The sequence below is a fragment of the Pteropus alecto genome, unplaced genomic scaffold (assembly GCF_000325575.1).
Source record: "Pteropus alecto unplaced genomic scaffold, ASM32557v1 scaffold86, whole genome shotgun sequence".
In the NCBI taxonomy this organism is placed as follows: Eukaryota; Metazoa; Chordata; class Mammalia; order Chiroptera; family Pteropodidae; genus Pteropus; species Pteropus alecto.
The window spans coordinates 34,368,182-34,389,732 of NW_006442109.1; the positions used below are offsets into that span (position 1 = coordinate 34,368,182).

Genomic DNA, 21,551 nt, shown 5'->3' on the forward strand with positions numbered 1-21,551 from the left:
CCCCGGCTAATATCTTTGTGGTTCCGAGAATTAGGAGCTTAATTCACCATGGGTCTCTGAACTTTATCTTTGTCTAATAATTTGAGCTGAGATCCCAACAATATATTACAAAGTTATATGTGACATCTACTCCAGAACTATTTTAGAGAGAAATTGAGATTCCTTCTACCCTTTCTTGTGGACAAAACTATTGTATTACTAGTGACTATAGTCCAGGTAGCTTAGGGTCCAGAAGAAAGTTGGAGAAGTAAACAGATAATCCAAGAAAATCAAGCACTCTAATGGCATAAGTACAGGCATGAAGGGGGACAGAGGCTCTTACCCAAGCCTGGGGGGCATTCGGCAGAGTTTTGTCGAAGGTGATTTGTAGACTAAGTCCTGAATAAGATGCAAGATGTAGACAAGGGAAAAGGATAGGAGTAGGCTATGGAATTGAGAGAAAAAAATAAAATTCAAAAGGCACGAGATGAGTACTCGTACAGAGCTTAAAGTGGGAAAATGTGAAAAATTCAAGATGTATGTGGGAAAGAAGTGGCAAGAAGTGAGTCTGGAGGAACTGTGGTCAGGGGATTTATCTTGAAGTCCATAGAGAATCTATAAAGGGTTTTTAATAATGGAGTAGCCCCATCAGATTTGCCTGTTAGAAAGATCTTTTGGTTTTACAGTGTGTGAAGAAGCTCCAGGCACCACGAACTAGGACTAGAACTACTTTTTCTTGAAGTCAATTTCTCTTGACTACACCACCTCTTCTCTCTGAGGAAGGCTTGGAAGGAGAAAAGCAAGCCCCTATATCATGCCAATAAAAGTAGGCAGAGGATGGACAAGTTGAAATAGATAATTGGCTATATGTTGATCATGGGTATATCAATGTTCCATTTTTTTAGTGTGAGAGAAGCACTATAGGAAGTAGTGAACAGTATTTGCTCTAAGTTATCAGCTGGTGTTGCTTGAGAAAATTTTAACCTGTTTCTCCATCTGAAAAGTAAGACTATTATTTTATTAAGGACTTATATGCATCAAGTTAATGCAACTAGTAAGGTTGCTTACAAAGGTTCCAAGGATCATACAATTAGTAAGTTATGAAGCCATGACACGTGTTCGCCCAATCTCTCCCTTAAGTCAGAAAGTTCCTTCTGACCTAAGATGGAAATGGAGCTAAGAGAGCCAATTTTGCATGACTAAGGGAAAAGGAGACTTTCAGCAGATTGGAGACCACTTTGGTCAGTTTTGGAAAAGTGTGTAAATTAGGACACTTCGATTCAAGTGACAGAAACCTATGAGAGCTAGCTTAAGTTAAAACACATAAACACTACACTATACGATATAGCAATGCTCCACGGAAACCAAGGGCAAGAACACAGCCTCCTCAGAAAAGGATTTGAACAAAGGGACAGTTTGCAAAATTCATCTTCCATTTCAGTTCCTCTGGGCATCTCCTTCATTCTATATTTTCTCTCTGGAAACTTTCTCTTTTTTTGTAGTTTACATGAAAGAATATATAGCCATGAATACCTTTTAAGTTTATATGTTGCAATCTACTCTGCTAGTTCCTCAGTCTTAAAGTTCCTAAGGAACAGCTTTCACCCTAACCTGGGTTCGATGTCCATCCGGGAACAATCAGCTAAGCCCATAAAAGCAGGGCCACATTCCACAAATACTGCTGCTAAGGGACACTCCTGTGGGTTACAGCCACTCCTCAGGTGAGAACTGGTTACAAGGGGTAAATTGGATGACAACTCAACAGCTGTACTTTAAAGAAAGGAAATCTCTTATTGTCAGAGTTTAGAGTTTCTTCTCTTCTCCACAGTCAACAATTTTGTTGCTATATCTCATTTCCTCTTCCACTGATATCTTATCGATCCTACCATTCTTAACATTTTAGGAAAGAATAATTTATTTTTTGGAATAGCAGGAAATTTGATAGGCGCATATATAAATCATCCTAAGAGGTGACTTTCTGCTCGATTTTTTAAGAACTCCAAGAAAAGTATATCTCATAGTCAGTGGCATGTCACAATATTGTTTACCATGCCAAGAAATTCTTCACTATGGTTTGACCCTTGAACAACTTAGGTTTGAACTGCACGGGTCAACTGAAAAAACTTGTATAACTGGACCCACGCAATACAAACCCATCTTGTTCTTGTTCAAGGGTCAATTGTAATTCCTTCTGCTGCTATTTAAATGCACTTCCTTTCTCAGACTTAATGGAGCAAGCGGTACACAGCTCATCAGAACTTGCTTTGAAGAGATTATCAACCATTTGAAAAATCCCCTCAGCATTCTCTTTACCAAACTGCAAAAACTAGACCCTTCAATCCTTCCTAAATTATATCTTATTATATAGTCATGAGGTCAACAGAATTATTTGTATAGAAAAACATGAATACTAAATCACTAGCAGCTTTCCTATAGACCTTCTCTGTGTATCCTCTTAGAAAGGCTAAAACTGGACACAGTACTCGCCTAGTCGGAACAGATGATAAGTAAGGGGTTAGGGTGGAGATGGTAGGGGAAGGGATTCAAGCAGCTTTCACAGAATCCACTATAAGAGCAGCTGAGCCTCCATGGAGATGGAAGGTTATCTGGCAGCTACTCTCTCCACCCCTCTCTGGAGTCGCATGGTCTCTCACCTGGGCATTTGCTATGTTCTTTGCTAGCCAGATTCTTTAGACTTGTAGATTCCACTGCTGATTCTGCTTACCTGAAGCTCAAGTTCAACGTACTACTTTCTCTGGTCCAGTACCACCTAACTGACTGGCTCAAGTCCCACCCTCGGTCCTACCAGCTGTAGGTGGAAAGGCAGGTCCATCCAGCTCTGTGGAGATACAAGCACCAAATGGTACTTTTCTTTCTTGTGTATGTAATGGACAAGATTCCAGGATAGCAGCTATTACAAGGAAGTTTTCCTTATATATCTTAAGTTCCCTTATGAGTCATCTCACCACACTTCTAGAATGATTCCATTTCTTAATCTTTATGCCAAATTTTCATGATCATTAAATTCTAAATGTTTTCTATTTTGTTACTAGTTATTTAGAAATATGTTTTAAAATGTCCAAATATATGTAGTAGGAGCTCATTAGAAGTGAGAACAAATGACTTACATTCATATTTATGGAAAGTTGATTTCAAAATTACCTAAGGAGATATATAAATGAATCTTCAATAATTACTTATTAAATTTTAGTGGAATTAAATGCCTTCTCAAAAGTTTTCTATTGGAAATGCTCTGCATGGCTAGTTTTTATGGCTCTACCCATTCCTCGTTTACTACTTGACCTTAATTTACTCCTCTCTCTTCTCAGGTTTGATTGCCTGGCTGGCTCAATCCTACTAGACTGCAGCTATTGTGAAAGGCTTCAGTTCCTCCTATGTTCCCATAATAAAATTAGTTGTGTTACTATGTGAAAAAAGATAACCTAATATTTGGTGCTATTTTGGGGGAGAGTTTTCCTAAAATAGCTCTTTTAATATTTCATCCTTTTTTAAGACTATTAAAACAATGCTTATAGGCAACATGTGAACTTTGCAAAACCTATCTTCAAGTTCTCCTGATTAATAAGAACACTTTTACCAATTGGATATTCTCATGTACCTCACAATTAAAATATAATGATAATAATAATCACACTTAAAGTGCTGAAAGAAGAGCATAGTACAACTAGGTCCTGTCTCAACATACTCCTTTCATTGAACTAAAAGATTCATCCTCTAGTTTCTATTGTATTCCCTAAGGTTAGTGCTTAGCAGAATTTTTGTTTGGTTTAAATACAAAACTGTAGATACATGACTGTAAACATGCAAAAATACGTCTATATGTGACCTGGAAGGCAATAAACCAAAATGAAAATACTTGTTTTAATTTTTAAAGATATTTAATAAAAATATTTAAAATACTCAGTTGAGCACTAAAAAAAAAAACAAAAACAAAATTCTTGAAAGTCTGAGTGACTAAATAAAAAAGCTCTCTTTAATCATTGACATTCCTCATTGAAATCTTGAAACTCTTCCAACTGTTGAAAAGTAAGCCGAATAGTTGTTTCTTCCCTCCCCTGAGAGGGAAAAACAAGATACTTTACTGCTCTGGGAAGGTTACATAAAATCCTGAATCTTTTCAAAATGTTAACCAGACTCGGGGCAAGTCCTGAGGTTCCAACTCCTAAAAAACTGCTTATAACTTGGGTACTATGGATCCATCCTGGGCACTTAGGACTTCCTGGCAAAAACGGGCAACAAAGATTTGTTTTGCACAAAGTCAATACTCAGGTTTAATTTACATTATATGTAAAAAATTTTAAAACACAAAGCTTATCTTTAAATGGAAATGTAAACTGAATCTAACAAAGGCCCTAAAGAAGAACAAAATAGTATTCTATCTCCAAATGGGGAATAGCGTAAAGAACTCAAGGGAAGCAAGAAAAGTTGGGACTGAACATATGGTTCTTAAGGGTAGGCAATAATAGGAATGGGCAAAAATAATAGTGGAATTTAGATCTGAAAAGAAATTTACAAGTTTAATCCAAATCTCTCAATTTACAGATGAGGAAACTTGAGGCCCATTTATTTATTCATATTGAACAAACATTTATTGTGTACCTATATGCTCGATGCAGGAAAAACAATAAACAAGACATGGTCTAATGAGAGGAAGTGACTTGTCAAGTCACAAAGCAAGTAAGCTGCTAAACAAGGGCTCTCTGCATGGAACACTATATTTTCTGATAATATACAATCCTTTCTGCACCTGTAAGCACACTAAGCATTTGAAGAAAGTTCTATACAAAGATAAGAATTTCATATACAATTGATGTAGTAACATTCTGCGATATAAGGGATATATATTATATTCAGATGGCGTTAGAATCTATATAAAATAACCACACAGTTTCTTAATTAACACGTGAAATGGTAATTTCCTCGGAAGTGCTTTCTAATTTCTTGGTCATTAGGTATTCCACGTGCAAATTTTGACAATCCAGATTTTGAAATTTTTTAAGATGACTTCTGGTCATGCAACTATGACTCTTACCATATCCTGTCTCCTTCAAATCTTTCACTCAACTAGTGTTGTACTATTTCGTTTTTTTTTTTTTTCCCAATAAATGACTCTATTTTAAAAGCCCTAGTTCTAACATTAACCAGTTTATCTCCTTAACCATTCATAATGTAACCAGTTTGGTACCTTCAGTGTTATAGTACACACAGATATAAATAATAAAATGTCCTTTACTGGAACTTATTTAAAAGAAAAGTTATGTACCTCATTTTAAAATGAACATTGGCACCTACTACAAAAGAGAAAATAAAAAGTTTGGAACCAATTCTTTTCCTGTTGTTTTTTGCTGATTTAATAACCTGAAGAAAGCAATAGGGGAGTTCTTAAACATAGAAAAGGACAGGAGCTCTCTACTAGAAGCAATACAATAGACTCAGAGTTCCTCTCCAATTAAAACAACCTGTAAGAAAAGGTGTGAAATTCTTATAACTTAATGAAATAAAGTTTTTGATACTCCTGATTGGAAAATAGCAATTTATATTCCAGCAATTTTGAGAATGATGGGGACGTAAGGGAACTGAAAAGTCACCTGTGCGATACTACCAATATTATGACATAGAGCTTTAAGACTGACTTTCCATCATCATCTCCTTCTGTTGTACTTCCTTCCCCTAGCCATTCACTCCCTATTATTATTTGTGCCTCCTTCCTACAGAGTAAGCTCTACTGAGGACAGGCACTGGCCATTAACCATCTCTGTATCCTACCTTGAATCACAGTACACAGCTGATAATAATGAATACCATAGATGGGTAACCGAAATTTAAAAATTGATAACATCTATTCTAATTTATATATCCATACTCCAGAACTAACTGTAGCAATAAAAATTTAAACTACATCAAGAACATGTAGTTCTAAATCAAACAACAGGGTATGTTAAACGGCAAGGCAGGGCTGAGAATTTTGAAAAGTCTGGCTATATAAAAAAACCATGGTGCATGCTGTTCTAAAAATATCAACCACTTCTTTTTAAACAGGAAGGGTCAATTTCAAGCCTCAGATAATGAAAGGTAGAAGAAAACTGTCTGGAATAAAAGAAACATTAAGTGGAAAAAAAAAGATAATTTTATCTCTGGATTAAGACATTTTAATATACATAATGTATAGTTCTTCATATAATTTATTAATGTCATTTTCTACAGGACACTGCAATTAATTCAGTGACATCAATATTGACCTCATACAGACAAAGGATGAAAGCTGGGTTTTCTTGTGTACCAAGTACAAAACAGGTACTAAGGAGTTACCACACACAACGGTTATGAGAGATCAACTTTAAGGATGACTCAGTTTACAGTAGTTGCTTCACATGGTTTTCTCTTAAGACTTGGATGCCACCCAGTGCTGCTGCGTTTGTGCAACTGCCAGCTCTGGACCACCCAACTACCTTCTTTTACCAGCCCCGCTTTTGCCTGTTTTACTGCTCCCGCTGCTAGACTTGCCAGATGATTTTGAGGAGAAGAGTCTTGTCATGAATTCAGAAACATCAGGCAATTCATGGTTGGAATTCAGCATATTCATTGACTGCTCCATCTCCTGCAGGAAGACAAAGCACAATGATAAGAAAGGCACCGGGATCCTGAGCCACTGAACAACTAGCACTTCTATTAAGGAAGGAGAGAAACAGCACAAGTAAAAGGCGCTGGTTCTATGGAATGACACAATGCCATACCCAACAGTGCTTAAGGAACCATGTTTTATACCTTCAGTCCTTAGTAAATGCCCAATAAGTGTTTGCCTGGGGTTTGATTCACTTTATGTTTTTATAAAAGGCATTTTCTTGGATGATGAACATATGAGATCACATTCCCACCACCTTATGTTTCTGATTAAAATGCTTTCTTATCATTTCAAGGAGCGTTTTTTTTTTTAACTCATGCTTCCTTTAGATGCATATCACCAGAATATCAAGGTATCAGAAAAGTCTGGAAGATAACTGCAGTATTTCTAAGACTTTATTCCCAAGACCCTTAGAAATAAAATCTATACTATATGACTTGGGTGACTTCAATTTCAGCATCTAAAGCAAGCAACACAAATGTTACCAACAAGTCGCTGGCAGGACAGGATAAAGATGTGGCACTTTTTTTTTGAGGTTTTTTCGTCTCTTTTATTGAGCCAATAATCTATAAAGTGCTGTTCTACTTTCGACCATGTTAATACCTACTTCATTTGAATTTTATGCGACATTCCAAAAGTGAACTTAAAAGTGTTTTACTTTAGATATGAAAAAAATAGCAAATACTATATTATCTATCATTTAAAATGGAATAACAATCTGATATTTTCTTAGGCTCTCCCCCTAAAGGTAGAGTTAATACATGGGTATTCAAAGAGAAAGTGCTTTTACAAAAAAAGGCCAAGGAAAGAAACATTATAAACGTAAATCAAATATGTTAATGTGCCTTAATAATTAAGAATTAAATGTATATGGTAATAGGTCTTGAGTCCCTGCAAAAATATATCAACTTTATTTTTGAATCTGTTCAATTCTGAAGCTCTTGAATAAACAACTTTGTATTGCTTACCATGTGCAAAGCACTTTGCAAGTAATTAACTTTTTAATCCAATGTGACTTCTGTTGTTGCCTTCTGTTGATGTCATAGAGAGATAACTGGCTTAACAGATACAAGGATTGCACAGGATGTATATTGCATGGCCAACACAGAAGCAGAAGTGCCAAATTTAGCAATAATACTTTGAAACATCACAAAGCTTTCTTTTTCCATAAAGCTTTTTCTGCCATTGCGGCTTAGAATAAAATGCCTTACCTTCTACAGAACTTAATCACCAACTACCTCACCAAACGTTTATTTTATGTATATCTTATTTTCCCTTTACTCACTCTCTCTCTCTCTCTCTCTCTCTCTCTCTCTCTCTCACACACACACACACACACACACACACACACACACACACAAAATCCCCTGAAGCCAAGAAAAGTTTTTTATAAATCCATTCTATTTCCTACTTTTAACTGGATTATGAGTTTGTTGATGACAGGGATGACACATAATTCATTTGTGTATTCCCTAGTACTGAGGACCTAGAAACCAATTAATAAATGTTTTTATAGCAATGAATAAGATGTCAACACATCAATATATTAAATACAATAGAAAAACTTAGAACTCAGAAGATATTTGTTGATGGTTTTTGGGTGGGAGAATGGACTTTAAAAAACTGAAAATTTTATAAAGAAGCCTATACTTGAAAGAGACAAAACAGTGAAACTAAATTTGAAGCATCTACTTGGCAACTCCTCTCCTCCTTCCCAAACCAGTATGGTTTTGTGGTACGGAGTGTGAAAACTTCTATTTTTATCCCTTATCTTTCCAAATTTATTTTGTGTGTCTGAACACATAAATAAAACATGTACTCTGAAGAGTTTTATAAAGTAAGATAGATTATAGGAAGCTATCATTTTGCAAAATATTTGGGTTAGTGTACTAGGACTATTATGCATTTCAACTATTTAACAAGTGACACACAGAGAGGCTGGTACTACATAGAATGCTGTAGTTATGTGAAGAGACCCAGGCCTTTATCAAGCAAAATCAACTGAATTTTTCTGGTCCAACGGAAATGACTAAGTGCCAGGAATATAATACTCTGCTAACATAACCTCTAGATGAATTTGGCTTAGGAATTAGGATAAAGCTGAAAAGACCCAAGCTGTCCAGCCACAATGGACAGACCATGCATCAGAATATGATTCAAAAATCCATAGGTGGGCATTCATCTTACCCGTCTCATGTCAGGGTCACTTGTGTTGACCACTTTGGGCAGAAGCACAAATATCAACAATGGAAGAACCATCATCATAACCTGTAGATGAAAAAATTTGGAAAATGTTTTTTCCCACTTAACAGTACAGCAAAATCTACACTTAGCAACCAGTGATAAAATTCAAGATTGAAATGTATATAGAATAAAACTAGTAGCAACCACTTCAATTCTAGCCAGACCTGCTGACAGCAAGGTACCCCGCAATGTCTGACCATTACAGAATATAAGAGCCTTATCTATACATGTTTGGATTTTATAGACACCTCACTTTATATTTGTGCTGCCTATCATTTTCTCAGTTTACAGTTTTATTTAACACAAAGAGTTTGCAAACAGTTCTATCTGTTCACTTCTTCAGTCTATATTCTGGTACTGGGGTTGGTGATTCTGATGGCCAGCTGGGCTGCTCTTTCCAAATGACTTTGTAGTTGGAGAAAACACTGTATTGGCCCTCTTGTTAATGTATATCCTCTAGAACCTATAATAAAAGGGAACTACTTTAGCAGATCAGTTTCAAAAAACTGACCTAGAAGCTTAGAGCCTTGGATATGCTTCCATGGAATTTCAGTAATGAGAACAAGAGAGATGTTTCTTAGTAAGTTTTGGAGTCTCATTGCTGATTTCTCCTATCCACTCTACCCTCCTGCTTCTTAATCCCTGATAGAAGATTTAGGTACTAATTTATTCCTCTCTAGAGGATGTATAGCCCCCAAAATTCTTTTTTGTGATCTAAATAGCTATCAGCAAGGAATATAATCAACTCAGACAATTCTAACACAATAATTCAACTTTCCAAAAGAGCCTCCCCCCCAGCCCCCGCAAAAAAAACCACGTCAATTTGTTTCTAAAGAATGTATTCTATTACTGTTTTTTTTAATTAGTGGATGGCATCACATCAGTTTATGGTAATACCAAATACTTAAATTACCACAGAGTAACTCCTCTGCTCACTACACATGCCCCGCCCAACCAAAAAAAAAAAAAAAGAAAGAAACCTTACTTATATCATCAACAGAGGCTAATTAATAAATGATGGCAAATTCATCAATGTACTAATACACAGGTAGTATGAAAGAGGCAACAACTCCATGGTGACTTACCACATATTCTTACTCTATTTGAATTTTATAAAGTTTCATCACAAATATTTATACAATTTCCACTGCATATTTCAACACCAAATTTACCATGCAATTCTCACTATATTCTTTTCATTATATATTCCCCACACCACTATTTTCCTGAAATCCAAAAATTATTCACAATTATCCTTCCAACGATACAACTTCTGTTTTCTGTCTCACAGGAATTAGACATTTTTGACTGCCTAGAAACAAATTAGAGATTAGTAAAGATATTTTATTGTAGCCTGATACATACCATTGGGTTCATCAGAAAGTCTGTCCAGCCCCATGATTCCCTTTTAATAAAGTAAGAAGGTGGACCTGAAGATTTCATTTGGAGAGGATAGGGCAGTCTGACCACTTCTGATGTTTTGATGTAATTCACATATCTTGCTCTGATAAAGCAACACGAAAAAAGCATCATTAATATATTAGCAAAGCCTTATAATTACCTTTAGCTTCTTCCAAATACTTTGGTATCTAAACTTTTGATCTTAGAAATCTATCAAAATAGCTTTATCTATATATTTAAAAATATTTAGTAAAATGTACAGAAACAACACAAGACTTGGAATAAAAAGACCTAGTTTCTAGTTGTAGCTCCGTAATTACCTAAGACTATGGGGTTGGACTGGTTCTTAACTTCTTTGGTTATACCAAAAGTTCTTTTAGACTCCTCTCAGCTTCAAAGCTCATTGATTATATCTAATAATAAATTTTATTAGAAATATACCAAAATGCTGCCTTTGATTCTTTTTATTATCTGAGATATGCGCTATTGGGTCCACTCAATTCTCAAGGCAGGAAAATTTTATGATGTAAAGAAGTCCCACAACAGGGCTATATATAACACTATATTTTTACCAGAAAGGCCACTAATTTTAGTCAAAACTCTCTCATCCATGTTCACACATATTCCAGCTTATTGCCTCCCCTATTTGAAAACTGCCTCCCCTATTATCTCTATCATTTCCTTCTGATCTTCTATTAGACATGTATTAGGCCTTTTCATATTTTACTCAACATCTTGTTAAATTCTCATTTTGACAGTAACCATTCCTTTTTCTGTATTTTATTATGGATAATTTTTTCTGATTTATCTTTCAATTCACCATTAATACATCCATTAAGTTTTGTATTCCAATGCCTATATTTATTGTAGAAGCTCTATTGTATTTTTTTAAATATCTGTAGTCTATTTTGGTAGTTATCTTATTTCCTATGGCAGAAAGTTCTTCTAGTTCTTTAAGCATTTTAAATATATCAATCTATTTTATAGTCTATACCTAAAAATTCTACTATCTAAAGTTCTTGGAGGTCTGATTCATCAGTTAACTCAATACATATTGTTTTCTTGGGTATAAGTTAAGGAGACTTTAGTTATGTGTATGCCTGGACAGAGAGTTATCTCCCTCCAGAAAGGTTATGCATTTGTCTCTGCCAAGAGTCCAGGTTTATGAACAATGACCATCTTATTAATTGCTCAGCGTGGAAGTTTCTGGATCATGAAGGAAGTAATAAATTTAACCCCAAATTTCAATGTGGGTAGGACTGTGACTAACAGTGTTCAGGAGAGACTTTTCCCCACTCCAAAACAAGGGCTGAACTGGGAGTCTAGTCTTTTGGATTTTAGTAACAAGGGTGAATAGGGGAACCACGTCTTAGATCTAATTCTGATGCCAAGCAAACACAAGATTTGCCTCCTACCTGCACACTAATAAAATCTAAGCCTTTTGTATACAGAACATTAAAACCTCCAGGTGGGAAGGTGGTTTCTAGTTTATCCTTTGAGGATTTGCCTCTCTTTTTTTTTTTGAAACTATTCATTTAAAAGGAAATGAATATGAGAATATAAATCCCAGTGCTGTAACCGATCCTTAAATGCTAAAGCAGGAAGCACACTTTACCCAAGGTAAAAAAGCAAATAAAACTTTATATTTAGGAAAATATTTCTATTTGCTTAGACTACTTTATTCAAAATTCAAACAGATAAAAAATAAAAATGAATTAGTTTTTAATAGACAAGTATCCCCTTTTAATAACTCTCATTCTATCCCATAAAACTTTATGCCTCTAAAAAGACATGAGAAAGTTGATACTTAATGAGGTTCACCTACTTTGAAACGATTTATTTATTCCATCCAAGAATATTCATAAGCATATTTACAAGGTATTACCTTCAATTCTAGCTTCACCCTTGCTCTAAATAGCTAACAGTTTTGAGACAAAGTAGAACAAGAACTGAATTTCAAAAAGAAGGGAAAAGTAATTTGTTTCTAAAGAATGTATTTTTAGTGACATCATGGCATTGGTTTCATGATAATATTAAGAATTTAAATTACTATAGAATAATTGTCTCCAGTCACTATACACACTAAAAGAGGAGAAAGAAAAGCCTACTTGTCCATTAGTAGGAACTGCTTAAAAAATGATGGTAAAGCCATCAATGAACTGATATACAGCTGATATAAAGGATGAGACAGCTCTATGTGTTACTCTATTTGAATTACAGCATATTTACATATTATACTTTAAAAACTTCTAATGAAAAAAAAAGCAAAGAAAAAAGGAAAACATTTTAGGAGTCAACACTAATACAACTGTAAATATTGTAGTACTAACTGAACAAATCTCTATTATGTCAGCTCAATTTGGGGTATTTTACAAATCAACCTACATAGACTTGGCACATACCAAAAAGGTCAGTGATAAAATACAGCTCCTACAACCCCAAAACTATTTTTGCCTTTGCATGACCCATGCTTTATTATAGCAACATGGAATAATTCTGTGATAGCTCAAACAAAGAAAATATATTATCATTTAAAACTTTCATTTTTGTTAACTATACCTCAGTAAAGTTAGGAAAAAACAAATAAATAAAATTGCTTCATTACTTCCTGATTAGATCAGACCAAAGAGAATACTATTGGCAGGAGACAATAAAAAAATAAACAAATAAATAAATTGGGGGTTATAACAGAAGGCTGAATCTGAATATTGTGGACATCAACACAAGTGACTCTTAACTGAAAATAGGTTTATAGTATTCTATACTCCCAGCCTGAATTAGTCCAAAATTCTTTTCACTTGAACTTCAAAGCGCGTGTTCATGTACTTAGAAACCCTGAAATTTTTTCCTAGTCTGCCAGCCTCTAATACTGTGCTTTTCTTTTTCTTATCATGATCCTCATGATGTAATCTGTTGTATTCCCAAGAAGTACTAAGTTTCCATTACATATTAAATACTCCAGACAGGAAGAACTACAGAAATTTCCATATCAACGTACTATCTAATAGGTACTATCAAAATATCCCAATGAAAAACAAGTAACAAATAACATTTCCAATTTATAAAAGTTAGATTATTTCCAACTTAATAATCACATTTCAGTTACTTCAGTACTTCTGCTTCTGTATCTTACTCTTATCTATATAATCATATTAGGAGCTTTAAAATAAATTTTAAGTCAGAGCAGGACGAATTTCAACTTTATAATATTATCAATGCTCAGATTAAAATAATAAAGGATGTTTTAAATGTTTTAAGGAATACCTGTAATTTAAATAAAAAACTTGTCAACCTTAACTATAAATCTAAGATGGATATATAATGAGGTATTCCAATAGCCTAGACTTTGGTAAAAGATTAAATCATTTGCCCTCACCTCATTTTTCCTTTTGAAGTGATATCCACTCTGACAGGATCAAACCTGTAAGCTGGAGATATAACTTCCACTACATAAGATCCAGAAGGTATATCATGAACCACGAAACTCCCATCTGTCCTGGAAAAATGAAAATCATATTTAGTCACTTCTGATCAACAGCTTATCCTTTTATGTTTTAAATAATTTAACTCCCAAATCAACTCCCCCAAGAATGACATTCAGAGCAAACAGAAAAACAAAACTCCAAAACTAGCAAGAGTTGCTCCATATTTCAACTTCCATAATTACACTGAATGGGTTCTGAAAATACCCCAGACATTTCACAGCAGCAGAGAACCCTGACATAGAAAGTACTTCTATTCTTCGATAGAGATAACAGGAAACAAAAGCATAGTTCCTATTCTGAAGCTGTCTTCATTCAAGGGAAACTATTGATACACTTTACTACTACATGATTAGTAGGTCCAATTTTGCTAACCCTTTCCAACAATTTAATTAAAATGGCTTTTTTCCCCTAGTTTTAATTTGCATTTTGTTGTTTTTCTTTCTTTCTGTTTTTATAGTCAAAACCATCCCCCTTTTCCTGGTTTCTTCTAAATGTGGGTTAGAAAACCATCCCATCAAGTCTACGGCCATGCTACCCTGAAAAAGCCCAATCCAGTCTGATCTTGGAAGCTAAGTAGGGTCAGGCCTGGTTAGTACTTGGATGGGAGACCACCTCGGAAGACCAGGTGCTGTAGGCATAAAAAAATTAAAAAATAACGGATTGTAAACTGACAAGGTCCTTGCAATCTGTGAGGTCAACCAAGAGTTGCCTCGCCTAAAAAAAAAAGAAAAGAAAAGAAAGAAAACCATCCCATTAAGAGTTGATAATTTCATATTCAAGATCAAAATTAATTTGTTCTGATAATGAGAAACTGCCATTCTGAGAAAAAAAAGGTTGTTTCAGGAAAACAAATGATTCTAAAAGAATCAACTTTATCAGAAAATTCCTAGAATCATAATATTTTAAAATAACATTTCTTAAATCATTAGGTTCTCTCATAGTTAAAGGAATAATTGATTCTGCCACATCCACAAAATTTACCAAAAAGAAAGAGGTGTTCCTTGCTCCTTCAAAGAACACACTAAACTATAACAACTGAAATGTAAACACTGAGTTAACTTATTCCTGAGCTGATGGCTTGCATTTGCCCTTCAGATCCACTCTTCACACTTCTCTCTCCACATCAGAGGAAGGGAAGAAAATGAGCTTAGTACATTTTACGTCCCTCCTCCGCCCATCAGTTCTCTCCCTGAGAGGCCACCTCTAACTGGCTGTATCAATGTCAAGGGACACAGATCCTCTCTAGGAAGTCTTTCTTCCTCCTACATTCTAGTAATCTTTACTTCTCTTCCTCTCTTCAGACTTAGAGGTGATAATAGCCTTGAGCTTGTAAACTCTAGGGGACTGTGCAATCTGGTTGTTTCTCTATACCATGACTATACTGTTAATGCTTTCATTAAACTATTCTTTAATTATTCTAATCTGAGCATATCCCCTGTTATTTATTTATTTATTTTATTTTATTTTTATTTTTATTTTTATTTATGCCTACAGCACCTGGTCTTCCTAGGTGGTCTCCCATCCAAGTACTAACCAGGCCTGACCCTGCTTAGCTTCCGAGATCAGACATTGGGCTTGTTCAGGGTAGCATGGCCATAGATCATGGATCGTGGACCTTCTGCGTGTAAAGCAGACGTGCTAACCGCTACACTATGGAACCACGTCCTCCTGTTTCTTGATAGAACTCTAACTGAATAAATTTCAAAACATTTTTCTAGATCCAGAAAAAAAAAGAATTAAACTAATGGCTGTGTGACACAAATAATAGCAGAACTACCTAAAGAAAAAGTGAATAGATACATCATCATAAGGCATATATTTTACTTTAGAAAGATAACACATAAATTTTATAATAAAATTTTAAAACTTAGCTTTAAAAATGTACTCTACAATATGTAAGCCTTGTATAGTATTAAAGGTTAGATCCTGATTTGAAAGAATAATTACATAAAAGCATTTTTAAGATAAGTGAGGGAACATTACTAATTTTGTTGACCCAATAACAGTATTGTGTTATTTATTTAAGGCCTTATCTTTACATAATAATTTACAAAAAAAGATAGAAGATAATGCTTTTATAAGTGAAATCATATTACGTCTAGGATCATTTTTAAATTTTCCAGAAAAAAAATGATGTGCAGAGGAGACATGAAGCAGTAGATTGTGATGGGTACCTAAGGATTCACTAAGCTATTCAGTTTATTTTAGTGTATGCCTGTAATTTTTCATAATAAAAACTTCAAACAAGTATAGTACATAATCTTACTATTTTAGAAAATTGAAAACTATCTAAATATTCCAAAACAGAGGACTGGTTAAATTATTATTTACATAACAGTGATAAAAGCAAAAAGTGACATAGGAAGTCCTCAGTCAAAACTTTCATTTCTATAAGCAAGTCAAAATTGCATGCTAGTTATGCATAATATGTAAAAAGACAAATTACCTATCCCTCTTCCAACAAGTTTGCCACCATAAGAGCTCCTTATATTAATTCTTAATCAACTTTTCTACACACAAATGAAGAAATATGAAATGGTATCACAAAAAGCTGCTCACAAAAAATCAAGCAAAAAAAAAAAAGCGAGTTACAAAGTATTATATATTGTATTTTACTATTAAAAATACACATCATGTGATTCCAAAAAGGCTAAAAAAGATACAATAAAATATTAAGAGTTAGCTCTACTTTCTTATTTATAGTCTCTTCAATAATATTACTTATATACTATTTTAAAATAAAAGACATAAGTGCTTTTTAAAAGAATTGTATACTGCAGAAAGAGAGATCAAATGTTCAATTCAGGCTAACTTTTCAAAGCTAAATGACAGCTTTATCATTAAAACATTAATTAGGGTGGACCCTAAAGAATGCCCAAATGCCAGATTTTTAATGACACATAGCATTAAAATAATGGTTGTAAGCTTTTTGACATTTATTAATCTGTTAATATTTCCATTCGAAGGTACCTGGGCGATCTGAATATTTGCAAATCATATTTAGAATTAAATGTACACATTTAAGTTGTCTGGTTTTCAGATACCACTTACTGGTGTACAAATCCTCCACAGAAACACTTTCTTTCCTAAATATTTTCTTTCAGTTTGACTTTCCAAGCAGCAACTGAAAGATTTAAAATATCATAATTGTGCCCAGACATTTGAAAAAGCAAGCTGCTGCAAAACGAGACTGCTAATAAATTCAACAGGTCTTTTAATATATGCTGAAATCCTATTTCTATTCATTGCTAGAAAGGACAGAAGCAATATAGAAAAAATCCTAGTCTCACATAAATGCCTAGTGTGATATTGCAAATCCCCTGATGAATTCAAGTGTAAAAAAGAACAACAATCCCACCTCCAGACAAAAAAAGTGCTTTGATTAGGGACTTCAGGGCCCATTAACTTCAGAAGCAGCAAAATTAGCCTCCCAATCTATGTCATCACCAGAAGCCCTTTGGGCTTTGAGAATTCCCACTTGCTTAGCATCTTTCTACACAACATCAAACTACTAGAAGACTGAAATAAATGCAAAAAACGGCCAGATTCCAAGGAAACCAGATGAGATGCAAAGGAAAGCATTCGGCAAGAGACAAATAGGGGTCCACCTGTCCCCAGGGCCCAGAAGTGGTCATCCCCATACAGGGCCAAAATACAGTTGAAGATAACTGAACCTTCTGCTCCGGCCCTGGGGCAAGCACCCGCCGTCCTCATTTCTGAGGTACGGGACTGGGAAGGAGAGAGTTCGACTACCTCCCAAGGTCTCCCGGCACAGACCGCTAGCGGCGCCTGCCCCTTCACCCTCCGACAGCTACGTCGTCATGTCTTGACATTTAGCTCTCCCAGAAGGAATTCCCCTCTGGCTTCCATCCTAACCTCTCCCGCCGCCCTCAGGATGCTCACTTAAGGAAGCCGACGTGCTCTTCTCCGTCTACTAGCACTCGGGCCGCGGAGATCCAGTCCTGGGGCTTCACCCCTGGAACAACCGCACGCCCTTCGATCTTGAAGCGATCTCCTATGCCCACCCCAATCCCTCCCGACCCTTCGGCAGAAGCCCCGGGCACCTCCGAGCTCTGGGCATCTCCTGCTAGTAGCAGCAGAAGGACATAGATGAAACCCCACAGAGCAGCCGCCATGACAGCAGCTCTCAGCGGTCCGGCCCGCAGTCCCGGAAGCCCTCCCTGTCTCCCAGGTGCTGCCGCCGCCGCCGGCGGCAGCCGATGTCGTCATCACTACGCGCCGGGTTCTGGCGCGCGCTATGAGCTCAAACCAGGGATGGGAATCTTTGGCCAATCGACGTGCGGCGAGGCGGCAATGAGGCGGCAAAGACGCGGAAATGCCCCGGGTTCGGGTTTGGAAACGGGTCTTGAGGGGCAGGTCGAGTGAAAGCGGCCAACCACAAAGCGAAAGTGGTGAAATATGTGTTGCAATGGCAACCACGGAGATCGTGTACCTCATCTGAGTGAAAGATAAGACTGAAAGAGACGAGTATCTGCAGTAGTGTCTGCAAATGAGGCTTCGGCTTCGGGAGGAATAGGTTCAGAAGACAGCATTTAAGAAAACAGATTCCCCAAGACGAATGAGATGAAAAAGCCCCTATTGGTGTGTTCAAAGGAAATAATGTCTCTGCATGGAAAATAGCTGGAAAAATACGTAAACTATTTACTAAGGGTGGCTTCTGGTGAAAATGATATGAAATTTACAAAAATACTAAAATAAAAAATAGCTTCATCCCCAAATTTTCTGATTTTCTCTCACATTGTGTGTGTGTGTGTGTGTGTGTGTGTGTGTGTGTGTGATTCTGATTTGCTAGTGTCTTAGACACATGTTCAGTTTGACTAATAGATAATCAGTGTTGGTCTTAATACCCCAGATAGGAGCTGGAAAGTTTAATTTTTATGGCAAAGGGTGGAAAAGGCAAAGGGTGGAAGAGGATGAGCAGTTGAAAGCGACTGAGCTCTCTGTATCTCCATTGCAGACTTTCTATTTCTTCCCTTACCTTACTGTCACTCTAATACAAAAGCATCCAATGGTTTGAACCCTTCAAATACCAGGTTTATACCTCCACAGTCATTAGATGGAGGAGAGAGCCTAAATAATGTTTTCAGGTAGTGTGAAATTCTGCTGTCTCTTTTTTTTCCAGGTAGACCACAAGAAATGCATAGATATTTAATGCCAAATTATACAAGAGTTATTCCAGAATGTAGCCCTCGGACTCATGCTTTATAAAAAAAAAAAAAAGAACTATAATTGTAATGGAATGTTTTAGAAAGATCTTGCACTGGACTTGCTCTGTTTGCCCAGCCAGGTCTACTTTTACCCTTCACTCTGCTTTGGGCCTGGAAGGCTGGTCCTTGAAAGATTGCAAAAACTTGGCTCCTTTGTCCTCTGGGTGCTTCCAGTTGAATTCAGCCAATAGGAGATATCATTAGGACATTCCTTTCAGTTTCCCTTACCACTGTCCATACTTCTGAGAAAGTTTAATGAAAGGATAATTTACAATCACCCTTTCAAGTCTTCTATCAATTTCCTGCCAAGGCCCTGACCCATATAGATTTCAAGCAGACCTACTTATCTTAATTATGGAAAATACCTTTAAAGTGAGAGGCGATCAATTTATTATCCAAGCCCTTTGCTTTTCTCTGTTCCTTTTTTGCTGCCTGGCTCTTGGCTTCTTCATATCATGGCCACAAGGGGGTGAACCAGGATAGGGACAGAAACTACACTCAAAAACACACAAGGAATTTTTATAAATGCTGAATTATACCAACAGAGGTTAACTCTGGGTTTTACAGCTAATGTTTATTTTCTTTATCATCTTTACTGATTTTTGCAATAGCTTTATAAATATAAATTATAAAAATATAAAGCCATTTTTAAAAATAAAGAGAGCAGTTAAAATTGCTAAAAATATATAACAGAACTTACTTTGAACTCTTAAAACTTAATCAGCCAAAAAACAGTTGCCATCCTTTTCAAGAGTTTTAAAGATCACTTAAAGTGGCAATCTTTGATGATGGTTTTAGTCTTCCATCTCAGTATTCTGCTTGTCAACATCTGTGTCACAGTGTTTTCAAACTTCTTCATATGTTAGCTGTCATTGAAGAAACAGTTGATTATAAGGTGCAACTACAAAGTAATGAGGGTCATACTCTTCTTATATTAAATCAATAGGTGTGTTTTTTTAAAAATAGAGTACTGGCATGCCTCGGAGATATTATAAGTTCAGTTTCAGACCACCAAAATAAAGCGAGTATTGCAATACAGTGAGTCAAAATCTTTTTGCCGGTGGACAGTCTTGCCTTCACCTTGTAAAAATTATAACATCTATGAAGCGCAATAAAGGAAAGCACAATAAAACAAGGCATGCCTGCCTGTAATACCAGCAGAATGCTTAGGAAACTTCAGCTGTGCTAATCCAAGTACCCTGCTATTTACTTGAAGTGAATTTTGCCCTTTGAATTTTCAAACCTCATTTACTTCAAGTAGATTAGTTAATCTTTTTCACTCAAATAAACTGGAGCCAATTCCCTTAATATTTAAAAACATCTATCATCCACTAGGACCCCAGGTTTGGCTTTAGAAGTCTTCTGAAATGGGACGTGTCATTCACTGTTCTCAAAGGGAGTACAGGAGGCATCTAATTTGCCTTAATTACCTGCAAAAAGAAATTACAATGGAAAGATTTTATTTAATTAATTTTACTCTGTTATCAACAATTCCACCAAATTCTGTGAAAAATCTAGGCAAAAGAAATTTGAGAAGTGTGAAGATATGCTAAACAACTTATAAACATGAGGAGGAAACAATAATCTTTGATGAGGCAAAATTCTAAATATCCCAAGATATTCTAGCAAAAATGCTTTATAAACACTAAAATATAAATATTGTTAGTTACTATATTTGAACAATAGTGAATAAGAAGCCAAAGTGTTAGAATGAAGGAGTTCTATAACACTAACTATCCTCTGTGCTTTTGGGCTCTCCTGGACTAGTGGAATCAGCTTCTCCCTGGCTTGTGACTATAGTACAAGAAGGCTAAAGCAGGGGTCCCCAATCCCCAGGCTGTGGACCGGTACCAGACCGTGGACTGTTAGGAACTGGGCCGCACAGCAGGAGGTGAGTTGAATGGCAGGTGAGCAAGCAAAGCTTCACCTGTATTTGCAACAGCTCCCCAGCACTAGCATCACTGCCTCAGCTCCACCTCAGATCATCGGGCATTCTCAAAGGAGCACCAGTTTCTGGTGCCAAAAAGGTTGGGGACCACTGAGCTAAAGGACTGGCTTTAAGATCAGTCACGGATCCTGAAAATCACAGTAGTATTAGAACTCCAACTTCATACAAGGCATTCCTAAGACCTCTTTGCGCCATCCCTGTGTTGACTGCCTTACATGCCAGCCTATATAGAGCATCACCTCTCTATTTACATCTGTGCATAAGTCTAAAAGCAGGATCGTCTTCATGTCTTGATCTGAATCTTACTGTCCTTTTTTAAAAATTGTGGTAAAATACACATAACATAAAATTTATCATGTTAACCATTTTCTTGGTGTACAGTTAAGTAGTATTAAGTATATTCACATATTGTTGTACAACCAATCTCCAGAACTTTTTCATCTTGTAAAACTGAAACTCCATACCCTTTAAATAACTCCCCTTTTCTCCCTGCCCCCAGGCCCTGGGAAACACCAGTTTCTATGAATTTGACTACTCTAGATAGTTCATATAAGTAGAATCATACAATATGTGTCTTTTTTAACTGGCTTATTTTACTTAGTATTATGTCCTCAAAGTCCATC

At 36.0% G+C, this 21,551-nt stretch overlaps 1 protein-coding gene and 2 pseudogenes across 1 annotated transcript; 1 reads left to right on the forward strand and 2 right to left on the reverse strand.

The window, feature by feature from the left end:
* Positions 1-4,991: 4,991 nt before the first annotated feature.
* Positions 4,992-17,978, reverse strand: EMC7 (ER membrane protein complex subunit 7). Its single transcript, XM_006920526.3, has 5 exons — positions 17,656-17,978; positions 13,644-13,763; positions 10,232-10,370; positions 8,810-8,890; positions 4,992-6,598 (listed from the first exon to the last, which is right to left on the reverse strand). Exons 1-5 carry the CDS (start codon positions 17,886-17,888, stop codon positions 6,446-6,448), a joined length of 726 nt encoding a protein of 241 aa, XP_006920588.1. The 5' UTR covers positions 17,889-17,978; the 3' UTR covers positions 4,992-6,445.
* LOC112469874 lies at positions 14,271-14,389 on the forward strand (annotated as a pseudogene).
* On the reverse strand, positions 15,238-15,353 carry LOC112469788 (annotated as a pseudogene).
* Positions 17,979-21,551: the final 3,573 nt, after the last annotated feature.